The sequence below is a fragment of the Paramisgurnus dabryanus genome, chromosome 17 (assembly GCF_030506205.2).
Source record: "Paramisgurnus dabryanus chromosome 17, PD_genome_1.1, whole genome shotgun sequence".
NCBI lineage: Eukaryota > Metazoa > Chordata > Actinopteri > Cypriniformes > Cobitidae > Paramisgurnus > Paramisgurnus dabryanus.
In genome coordinates, this window is record NC_133353.1 from 6,382,565 (window position 1) to 6,394,664 (window position 12,100).

The 12,100-nt window shown below is 35.1% G+C and overlaps 2 protein-coding genes across 3 annotated transcripts; one reads left to right on the forward strand and one right to left on the reverse strand.

Moving 5' to 3' along the window:
* Window positions 1-301: 301 nt before the first annotated feature.
* srp54 (signal recognition particle 54) lies at window positions 302-6,542 on the reverse strand. Its single transcript, XM_065253770.2, has 17 exons — window positions 6,464-6,542; window positions 6,070-6,180; window positions 5,827-5,929; window positions 5,639-5,730; window positions 5,473-5,557; window positions 5,198-5,302; window positions 5,033-5,099; window positions 4,892-4,949; window positions 4,644-4,794; window positions 2,963-3,111; window positions 2,777-2,877; window positions 2,548-2,634; window positions 2,124-2,197; window positions 1,709-1,817; window positions 1,414-1,584; window positions 1,182-1,277; window positions 302-938 (listed from the first exon to the last, which is right to left on the reverse strand). Exons 3-17 carry the CDS (start codon window positions 5,902-5,904, stop codon window positions 847-849), a joined length of 1,515 nt encoding a protein of 504 aa, XP_065109842.1. The 5' UTR covers window positions 5,905-5,929; window positions 6,070-6,180; window positions 6,464-6,542; the 3' UTR covers window positions 302-846.
* A 383-nt stretch (window positions 6,543-6,925) lies between these two features.
* Window positions 6,926-11,467, forward strand: LOC135731023 (uncharacterized). 2 transcript variants are annotated; one of them, XM_073812327.1, is made up of 9 exons: window positions 6,926-7,102; window positions 7,199-7,320; window positions 7,885-8,023; window positions 8,105-8,226; window positions 8,353-8,463; window positions 8,548-8,654; window positions 9,229-9,328; window positions 10,505-10,553; window positions 11,149-11,467. In XM_073812327.1, the coding sequence occupies exons 1-9, from the start codon at window positions 7,006-7,008 to the stop codon at window positions 11,196-11,198; spliced, it is 897 nt and encodes a 298-aa protein (XP_073668428.1). In that variant the 5' UTR covers window positions 6,926-7,005; the 3' UTR covers window positions 11,199-11,467. The 2 variants fall into 2 exon arrangements, with proteins under 2 accessions (XP_073668428.1, XP_065105046.1); XM_065248974.2 differs by lacking the exon at window positions 10,505-10,553.
* The last annotated feature ends 633 nt before the right edge of the window (window positions 11,468-12,100 follow it).

The following is a 12,100-nucleotide window of genomic DNA, read 5'->3' on the forward strand; positions in this document are numbered from 1 at the left end:
CCTTAGATAGTCAATATTAAGATTTCAAGGTTATGTAAACAGAATGTTCTTTACATTATGTAGACTATGATTATTAGGATATGCTTATTTAAAGCACAGATTGTTTTAGCATTGTTAACCAGGCATGAAACACAAATACTATTATTGACACGGGTATGTACTTAGTATGATCATTACCATTAACTAATAATCTTTGTTCAAATGTGCATACTTAAGTTAAGAAAACAATTTAGCAATTGCCTTTATAAACATGACTCCATAGATAAGCCTGAAAAAGCAAACATTGGATGACACACCTCAATCAAATCAAAGACAACTGCTTTTAAAATGTTGCCATATAAATTTTATTATAACATTATGACAAAATATTGCCACAGACTATTATGTAACTACTGTATTTATCTCCAACACATAGCCAAAGCTCTTCTATGGCAAGAAATTATACAATAAATCAATATTTCTACTTATGAAGATCTTTTGCTATGAAGATCATAGCAGATAATGTAAAATCATTCTTTATCTTTTATCCCGGTTTAGAGATGGTGAAAAGTGGTCAGTTACCAGAGTCTGGCAACATATTGAAGCACTCATATGTCTGTGTGTACATTTGTGAAGCTGAGCACCCTGACATTTTAAACATCACTTGGTTCATCTCAGAAAACAAGATTTCATCGAACTGTCCCCACTGCACAAACACTGGGCTTTACATACATGTTAATGAGCATTTAATGTTTTACACCGCTTTAAGAATTAAATTACCTGTGGCAAGACATAAAATTCAAACCACCTTCATCCACCCAGGTTTTGTTTACTAAAACAAATAGATTCTTTTGCATGCTCAGAAGTTCACATGTTGTTGAATCCCATCATGCCCTTCATGTTACCAGCAGCTCCCTGCTGAAACTGTCTCATCATGGACTGCAATCCAGCCATACCACCTTTAAACAAAGAGAGATGTTTTGAGCACAGCTTCTACAACAATTTTAGACAAATTGTACTGCATTATTTTTAAAAAGCGTTTTCATCACATTACAAAGCTCTGATTAGATTTTTAAGCAGTTTTAGGTATTTAAAAACTTCAAAAACATCTCAACTTGTTGCAGTCAACAATCATCTCATCTATATTAGAGATAATTGTGTAGTAACTTAGGAATGTTAGTTAAAGTCTTTAAAGCTCATACCCATGTGGTGAAGCACTCTAGGATCCATCATTTTAGCCATCTGCTGGTTCAGTTTTGCCATCTGGGATGGGTTAACATTTTTGGACATGTCCCCTCCTTCAAAACAACCATACCATGAGTAATACATTTAAAATGAATGATCAAGCAACACTTTCATTGAATCATCTTAACAAGCATCTGATACAAAACGATTAGCATTTGTATTTAAATGAACGATAATCAAAAACTCAACCTTTGAATAAGCCTTTGATGCCTCCCATCTTCTTGACCATCTGAGCAAACTTTGTGTACTGTGTGAGCAACTCCTGTACATCCCTGGTTGCCACTCCGGATCCACGGGCCACTCGTTGGATTCGGTTGGGCTGCTTACTGAATAGCTTGGCACCATCTTTGTTATCAAGTTCTGAGTTAAAAAAAACACAATAACTTCATCTGAATTTATCACCTTAAAAACTATTTCAGGAATTAAATGCAAAACTGATAGCTTTGTTATTTGAATGTATTTTAACAAACAATTAAGCACAAACCTTGGTCATTCATACTATCCATTATTGTCATAAGCTTCTTTAATCTGGCCATTGACTCCTGCTCATTTCCTTTGCTCATAAAATCTGTTCCAAAGCCTGGGATCATGCCCTAAAAACACAGCAAAAAAGTCAGCTGTGTAAACATTATTGAACATCATTGTAACCATAGTTTAAAGGGTTAGTTCACCCACAAAAGAAAATACCCATGGATTATAATAGTATTTGTTTTTCCTACTAATGGGTACCACCAACTGTGTGGTTACTGTCATTTATTAAAATATTTAATCTTACGTTCAACAGAAGAAATAAACTTTCATAGATTTAGGTCAATATGAGAGTAAGTAAATGTTGACAGATTTTTTAATTTTTGGTGATCTTTTTCATTTAATATTTTCTCAGATAAAGTTGGCTTTACCATGATCTGACCAAACGGTCCCATCTTCATGATGTTCTGGAACTGTTCATACATGTCTCTGAGTGTAAACTGACCTAACATAGAGATATCACATGTTAAATTAAAATATAGGCAATGGCATATATCATACAATTAATATAGTAATGTTCCCAAAGCATTCCAATACATTTTTAAGGAGCTCAGATGCAAAAGCCGCCAAACGCCACCGTCAAAAATTAGATTAACCAAGTGCTTTCGGCACCCATTGCGTGTTCATAAAATACTTTCGCTTCAAATATTCCTAATACTGACCAAGGGTCATTCAGAAATACCAGTTTGTATGCAAAATCCATTAAAAGTCTGATAAAAAGCTAATTAAAAAAAACAAACACGACTTTAGAGGGTTTTGCATCTGAGCTCTTTAAATCTTAATAAATCATCTTACCATGTTTGAGCTTGTCAATGAGCTCTTCATTATCATCAAGCTTAAGTTCATTTACTTTATCAATCAGTCCTTCAATGTCACCCATACCTAGAAGAAACAAAGAATACTTAAAAACGCAAATAGATATTTTTTAAATAGCAATAAATATAACTTTTTCACAATTAAATGCATGTTTAAATCTTTCAGCAAAATCTTAAACTAATGTTTAGTCAGTATATGTAAACCTTACCGAGCAGTTTGCTTATGAAGGGCTGAGTTTTAAAAGGCTCAAAGTCGTCAATGTGCTCGCCTGTACCGATAAATATGATGGGACTCTTCGTGGCTGCCACACTGTAGACATAAAACGTGTGTCAAATGTTGCATTAATTAAGAACAAATTTTACTTAAAACTGAAAATGATAAAGTCTGTACTTACGCACTGAGTGCACCACCACCCTTGGCATGACCATCCAATTTGGTGACGATAACAGAGGCCACATCTACCTTGTCTTTAAAGGCTTTAGCTTGAGCCTCACAAGCCTGACCAATGGAGGCATCCATCACGTACACTACGTTGTCAGGTTGCTGTGAAAACAGATGATATAACTTAAATAACAATTCTTTACAGTGATCTTGTTATATGAACTTAAAGGGGTCATAGGATAAAAATCAGACTTTTTTCATATTTAAGTGCTATAATTGGGTCCCCAGTGCTTCTATCAACCTAGAAAATGTGATAAAGATCAACCCAGTAACTTTGTTTGGGTAAGCCATTTACTGCAAGCATGTGAAAAATTAGGTCGTTCAGATTTCGCCTGTTTTGTGAGGTAGGTAGCAAGGCGAATTATAATAATACCGCCCCCTTTATCTGCACTATCCAACCACAGCACTGCCATTTAGTTCAGAGAGTAAGAGAGAGAAAAGAAGGACTTGACAGCACAATTGAGTTTCAATTACAACAAATCACCATCATTGTGATCAGTGTTTGGACTTCATCCGCTCATTTGCATTTTAAATGTCACACCCAAAAACGGCTCACTTTTGCTCAGACCTACAAATTTGCAATTTTAACATGCTGTAATTAATTATCTGTGGGGTATTTTGAGTTAAATCCTCACCTTCACACTCTTGGGACACCAAAGATTTAACTTACATCTTAAAAAAATCTCATAATATGACCCCTTTAATGACAACAGTAAATTATGCAAACGTACCAGCAAATCAACCTCGAAATTAACTTTAAACCTAAATGTGTAGAAACTACATGTTTGCAATTACAGTTGCAAAGCCTTCGACACTGCAATATGCACATCTGGAATAGTCACATCGCAGAATTTTTTTCCCCAAAAATAAACTATTTTGGATGTCTTTGCCAGTGTTACACTCTATGAAAGCGGTTTCAATTGGCAGAAATCAGATTTCAGCTTTTTAAGTCATCTGGTGAAGTCATCTTGTAAATTTGCAATTTGCATCGTAGAAAATAAAAATATTATCAGGTTCCCAAAATATTGTGCAGGCCTATTGTTATCTAACATTAATCAGGACCTTTTTCAAAAAGATAGTTTGGCAAAAATGAAAATTACCTCATAATAATAACTAGCTTCCGATAGATATTATATTATGCGCGGCGTACAATGTGGGGCACCCGGTGAAAATAGACTCTCGCAAGGATCGTGCATTTAGCTACAGGTAGGGATAACTTAATATCCTTTTGCCTTAAATAGAAATCCTCTGCCATTTTCTTTAAAATCCTTGTTTTTTTCATGACTGGCATTGTTTTGGTCTCTCCACTGTTCGTCACTACGCCTCATACACTATGTTCTATGAGGAAACTCTATGGTGAATACGCATTGGCCACTAACAGAAGCTAGTTATTATAGTTTATAAAATTTTAAATACAGATATTGTTCTTACAAAATCACTTCGATAATACTCTCAAAAAGGCCTTTATAAACCACCTGGAGCCGTGTGGATTACTTTGGATTACCCAAACTATCACTTACATTACACTGTAACATGGAGAGTTGGAGACAATAAAGTGTCAAGTACAAATCCAGTACAGCTTTTAACTGAAACGGGTAGAAACTTATACGAAAAATACAAAATCCTTTACATACCACAGCATTTGAAACCTGAAGCATTTCTTCAAAGAGTGATTCTTCCTGTTTATGTCTACCACTGGTGTCCACAATGATTATTTCAAAATTTTCTGACTTGAACTTTTCCACACCCTCTGCAGCTATAATGACTGGATCCATTTCTGTGTAACTGAATTCACACAAAATTATGTTTAGTTATGATAAGCAGACATACACAATGTAAATAATGAGGTCTGGGAAAAACAATGTTTTTATTATGCTATTACCTCCCGTAAAAGGGTATTCTGGCTTTTGTTGCATTTTGCTTGAGTTGGTCAAAGGCACCTTTAAAAACACACAAAAATATTAAAAAAAAAACGCTCCTCCTTGGAGAAAATAATATGTTACAGAAACACTGTCAGAATTACCTGCTCTGAATGTGTCAGCACAAATCAAACATGTTTTCCATCCTTTTCTTTGGTAGTAATATGCCAACTAAATAACATAAACACAAAATATAAAAAGTTACTAAATATAAATATACACTTCATACTTATGCACTTTATGCAGTTAATCCTATAAGAACTGCTCACCTTGGAGCATGTTGTGGTTTTTCCACTTCCCTGAAGTCCCACAAACATGATAACATTGTTCTTGCCCTTTGTAGGAGTCCAGGCTTTAACTCCAGGATCCACAAGCTGAAACAGAAGCAATCTGTTTCAATCATCTTTATTTCTAATCATTTAAGTTATACACAATGATCAACAACACTGGCAAAGATGACACCATCACCAAAACAGCACCACAGAAATCTGTGAAGAACCCAATAATTTATTTTCAAAGAATGAGAAAATATACAACAATCTACCTTGACAAGCTCCTTAAAAACAGCATGCTGGATCATTCTTCTCTTGTTAAGCCCAGAGGCCATCTCCTCCAGATCAATGGCTCCCCTGAAATTATACAGCGGTTATATATAACGAATTGGAGAATGTATAATGCATTTACCATTCAGTTAGAACCCCATTACTTACTTGACATTCTCTCTGAGCTGTTTTACCAACTTGATATTGACATCAGCCTCCAGCAGAGCGGCACAGACTTCTTTTAGCATAGAATTTAAAACCTAAAAATTGCAAATATATCAGCATCAATGTTTTTACAATGAGCCATAACAATCTTTATAGGGGATTTAAAGCTTGATGGAAGATTTTCTAAGCACCTCTTCATTGATGATCGTGGCATTGCTGAGAGACCTCAAAGCTGAGGTTATTTTTCTACCCAGATCAGCTAAAACCATGTTTGCGGTTTAGAGAGTTGCCAACCTGAAAAACAAAAATCTGATTACAGCAGACTACAGAGATTTAGAAAAGCAGACACAGTTCAGATCCCCAAACTTGGGTGATGGTATAAACATATTGAAGGGGGTTTAATGTGTGTATGATCATCTCCTGTATGCTCTTACTTGTATGAAGAATGAGGTCTTTCCAATACAGTGGGGGTTGCCCCCAAAACAATCTTCTCGTCACTGCTCACAACAGGACCGTAGGATTAAAGTAAAACCAGCCCAAAAAATCTGTTTCAAAACACAAACATTACAACGCGGATGAGGAATTTATAATATATCTTATAAAAGCGCAATTGTTTGTTTAATCTGTTGTTTTGTAAGTCTGAATACCTGCTCTGTTAAATCTCTATATCAAAATAAGGCCAGACAGCCGTTTTAACCGCAGTAACGTGGCTAATAAACTAACAACAGGTTTCAACTCTCGATTTAGATTAAACAATAGCGACACTTTTGTTCCATCTAACATTCGAGGTATTGACATAAATAAAATGAATGTTTTATGAAATATTACCGTGAATTCGCAGCAGCTGTTTCTCCGAGTGAAAACGCGACTACAAACGTCATCCAATACTAAACTTCCTGAAAAAAACGTTTTACTTCCGGGTTAAAAAGCCCTTTATATAAAATATTATAAAACATTTATAAACTATATTCGCTCATTGTTTATAGGATTTGTGTTCAAAATATACATATAAATTAATATTTACATACATTAATATTCTTTTAAATTAGGTTTTGCTCAAAAGGCGGAATCTAGAGCATTTAAGGTGTCGCAGCTGTTAATGCAATTTTTATAAATAAACTATTGATGTATTTATGCTTTCACAGTAATTGAACAAAAAAAAAAACTATGATTAAATTAAAACTGTAATTGTTTTTAACAAATTTTTGACATTATCACTTTTATCTCATTATCGTACAATTTTGGTTCTACCTTAAAACATAAGCACACACCCCGCGTGATTCGTGATGGAGCAGCGGACCCATGTGTTGCTCACTCACACACTTGCCAATAGCCTAAATTGTGTTTTCAGATTATAAAAGACAGACTCGATGAATTTGAACGATGCTAAAAATGAAATTCTGCAGGTGTTGTCCAAAACGGACAGACAACATCTCCCAAAGCTGGTCGAATGGTTAAAAACCTCTGGTAATTACAGACTTTACACACTTTTTACCAGATTAAATTGGTCATCACAAAATATAAAAATTACAGTAAGTTGTGATTTTATATCCACACTTTTAGATGATCTGGACGATTTCCTGGTGGATAATCAAAGTATTATTCTTCAGAGTATCGCAGAGGACCTAAGGGCTTCCCTACCATTGGATGCTATGGCACCCTCAGAAACCATGGCTATACAGAAGGTCTGTATTGTTTGTCAACTCAAAAACAAGTGTTTACTAGTGTTTCAGGATTTTACCTTAATATTCCACTTTTCCTTAAAGAGGACAATTCAAAATACTTTTTTAAGATGTAAAATAAATCTTTGGTGTCCCCAGAGTACATATGTGAAGTTAATTTATTATTGCATGTTAAAATGGCAAAAATGTGGAAAAAACTTATTTGGGTGTGTCCTTTTAAATGCAAATTAGTTGATCTTTGCACTAAATGGCAGTGCCGTGGTTGGATAGTGCAGATTAAGGGGCGGTATTATCCCCTTCTGACATCAAAAGGGGAGCCAGATTTCAATGACCTATTTTTTCACATGCTTGCAGAAAATAGTTTCTGGGTTTTTCATTTTTACATTTTCTAGGTTGATAGAAGCACTGGGGACCCAATTCTAGCACTTAAACATAAAAAAAGTCAGATTTTCATGACATGACCTGGAATGCAGACTATCATTTTTTCCTATCATTTAAGCATAAGCCATTCGATGTCTTTAAGTGCATATTTTATTTTTAAATCCTAAAGTATGATTTCAACTATAGACCTGTCAGAAAACTCATCCCACGGTGCATGTGGATGCATTCTTGTATGATGATGAAATGGTGGATTCACTGTGTGAAGAGGGAAAAATGAGTCGCAACTACTGTCTCAGTTGTGGATCTCACAGAACAGCACCGTTGGGTAGGTTTTTGCATGGATACACACAACATAACTGCATAAAATGCAACAATGAAGATGTAACACAATGGTTTTCTGTTTCAGAGTTCATTTCTCATTCGTTCTCCATTCCGGAACTTAAGTTCCTATTCCACAATGTTCTTCCAGACCTCACAGGAAAACTTGTGATGGATGTGGGATCCAGACTAGGAGCTGTCTTATATGGGGTAATTTCTAATGGTTGTCTGTTTGCCACACTGTTTAATTTTCTTCAATGTAATTTCATATAATTGTAATTTTATTGTGTTATTGATCCCACACAAATTTTTAAAATAATGTTTTTTTCTTATCAGGGTTACCTCTACAGTGCAGCAGCTCAGCTTGTGGGGGTTGAAATAAGTTTGGAGTTTGTCCAACTTCAAACAATGGCTGTGGAGAAATATGGCTTCAGTGATAGGATTCAGGTCTTATATGTTTTTGTATTACTGTACAGTGATCAATTTGTAGTTTCATTTATTTAAAGAGATCTTCATTGTGTCCCTGCACAGGTGATACATGGAGATATCCGATCTCAGTCTGCCTTATTGCAGAATGCAGATGTTTTAATTATGAACAACGTGTTTGAATACTTTATGCAACCAAGCGATCAAATGCAGTAAGTGACAACGTTATGTGTTTGGACATAAATGTGTGTTGGCAGTGTGTGAAAACAACAACTCTACAATGAAAAAAAATCCACCCTCTTCTTTTTTTTTAATCCCCGTTAAACCAAAGCAGTTTCATTTGACATGCTGTTTTGATTTTCTTGTTAATGTGACCTCACACTGATAAAGCTCCGCCCACAGCCACTGACTGACTTTTATAAATTTGTTTGTTATTGTAGCACTAATGTGGCTGCATATACTATTGTCTCAAATTGTATTTAAAAGAATTAGATATATTTTTAATCGAAAGCGCTCACTGTCTGTTGGAGTGAGGGCTGTAGCACATTTGCATTTAAAGGTACACACATGAAAACAGCGCTTTATTGCTCCCAATTAAATAGGGGCATTTTGGACAAGGTATAATAAAATGATCTGTGAGGTATTTTTAGCTGAAACTTCACAGACAGTTTCAAAGCACAGCTGAGACTAATATTACATTTTGTAAAAATGGGCATAATATCCAGGATATTCCAGTATGTTCTTGTGTAGCTAATATGTACACTGTTTTTATGTCTCTATTTGCAGAGCTTGGCAGTTTATTAGTCAAAATTTCCGAAAGAAAGGTGCGCTGTTGGTAACTGTACCCAGCATTCAAGAGTCACTTGCTCTACTCCAAGAAAATGTTGTAAGAAGCTTTACTCTAAAATATCTAATATTCTAAACCATCAGTCTTTTTGTTTGCCATTAAAGGCGAGGTGCATGATCTCTGAAAGCCAATGTTGACATTTGAAATCACCTAAACAAACACGCCCCTACCCCAATAGAATCTGGACCTTCTCTTTATTAAAGGAATAGTCTACTCATTTTCAATATTAAAATATGTTATTACCTTAACTAAGAACTGTTGAATCATCCCTCTATCATCTGTGTGTGTGCACGTAAGCGCTGGAGCGCGCTGCGACGCTACGATAGTTTTTAGCTTAGCCCCATTCATTCAATGGTACCATTTAGAGATAAAGTTAGAAGTGACCAAACACATCAACGTTTTTCCTATTTAAGACGAGTAGTTATACAAGCAAGTTTGGTGGTACAAAATAAAACATAGCGCTTTTCTAAGCGGATTTAAAAGAGGAACTATATTTTATGGCGTAATAGCACTTTTGGGAGTACTTCGACTTGGTGCAGTAACACCCTCCCTCTCCCATTATGAGAGTGAGAAGGGGAGCGGACTTTTCAGGCGAGTCGAAGTACTCCCAAAAGTGCTATTACGCCATAAAATATAGTTCCTCTTTTAAATCCGCTTAGAAAAGCGCTACGTTTTATTTTGTACCACCAAACTTGCTCGTATAACTACTCGTCTTAAATAGGAAAAACGTTGATGTGTTTGGTCACTTCTAACTTTATCTCTAAATGGCAGCATTGAATGAATGGGGCTAAGCTAAATGCTATCGTAGCATCGCAGCGCGCTCCAGCGCTTACGTGCACACACACAGATGATAGAGGGATGATTCAACAGTTCTTAGTTAAGGTAATAACATATTTTAATATTGAAAATGAGTAGACTATTTCTTTAACCCGCCCCACACATACGCAACCCAGGCAACGATGTTGGTTAGTAGACACGCCCCTTACTGCTGATTGGTTACAAGTGTGTTTTGGTATTCAGCCCGACTCCCTTTTCCAAAGTGTTTTTCAAAAATCATGCACCCTGCCTTTAACCCAGCAAGCAATATTGGGTTAAAAAGACGTCTAATGGCCGTCTGAACAGAGCATATACATCTAGGCTAAAATAAGGCAAAATTTGAGCTGTCAGTGAATATATGAAACCAAACACCTTGTAAGTACCTTTGACTTTGCTTAGATCAAGGTTTCCCAAACCCAGGGTTTCGTGTGGGAATTACAGGGGGTTGGTGAGTTAAAAAAATTAATTATAATCATAAAATGTTATCAATTGTAATTATGAATTTTAAATAAAAAAATGTAAATAAATAATAAAAATCTAAATAAAATACTTACATTGTTTAATCTGCATGTCATGTGGTTATTACACAACACTACAATATAACTGAGAACTCATACAAAATGCACAGATATGTTTTATGTACCAAAAAATGAAAATTAACAGATAAAGGTCTAATAACAGGTAATAATAACAATAATCATATAAAATACTTCTAATGAAAACTTTCAAACGGATTACATTTCTGTTAAGATAAACATGCAAATATGCTTTTAAATTATTAAAACATTTACTTAAAATCTCAGGAGGTTCTTCAAATAACAAATTTAGGGCTCGGCTTCTTAAATGATAGAATATCAGGCATCTCACAAGTTAGTTTGGTAAAAACGACATGTAACTAAATGAAAAGATTATTTTGGCTAGAAGTGGGTTACTCATAGTCAGACTATATCATGTCTAGTTAACCTAGACAGGGAAATGATGTCTGTTGCTTGCTGGGAAGTGTCATTAAATACATTAATGTGACCTTTCTTGTTGTTTTTCAGTCTCTGGAGATGTTACCGCTCAGCCAGTGGATAGAGGAAGTACCACTTGATTACACTGTTTATGTAAAAAATGACACAGATGCCGATTCTCTCAAGCAAATTCATCTTTACAGGGTTCTGTAATCCTCAGAAGAGAAACTGTAGACTTTTCTGATAAAGTGGAACCACTGAATATGACTAACCTCAACGAGGCATCATTTATGTTAACAGATTTGTTCTTCAGACTGTATCTTGTAGTGACATTTGTGAAAAACATTGAGTTTGATGACATACTGTATATTTAACGAATTTATGCAATAAATGAAAAAGTAAAACACTCTCTTGGTTTTGCTTACATTCCTCATGTTGTTCAGAAGTTGCACTGCAATGGTTTAAAGTATCATCGATAGATAATAAACTTTACTTTCTTCTTTGGTTTTGCATGATACTGTTCAAAATCATTTCTGTCTCCCACTCTTTCTGTTAAAACAGGAAGTAGAGGAGGAAACACTTGAACATGTTTTTCTTTTACAGGCGGAGACAGTGCATTTACGGTAAGTTATGGTAATATTTGGGGATAATGCCTCCTTATGCAAATTCAGCCAAGTTTTTTGTAAACATATTTCAATGTTAAAAGGTTATTTTAGGATTATGTGGAAAATAATATTTTTCTATGTAGTAAAGTAAATGGACATATATATCATAATAAATGCAAAATTAAAATTTGTTACAAAGGGAAATATAAAACTGAAAAACAACACTTCATATTTTATTTCCAACCACATAATTACTAGTCTACGGTCGCATATTGAGCCTAAAAATATCATACGAAACACATGAATCTTGAGCGGTTAATATTAAAGGAAAATTATTTTCACTTTTGCCTCTCACCATTGGATGCAAAGGCGTGATTGGCAGTCCAATCGGCCAATGGAATGACAGAATGGTCGAGAAAGCTCCACCCCAGAACTAC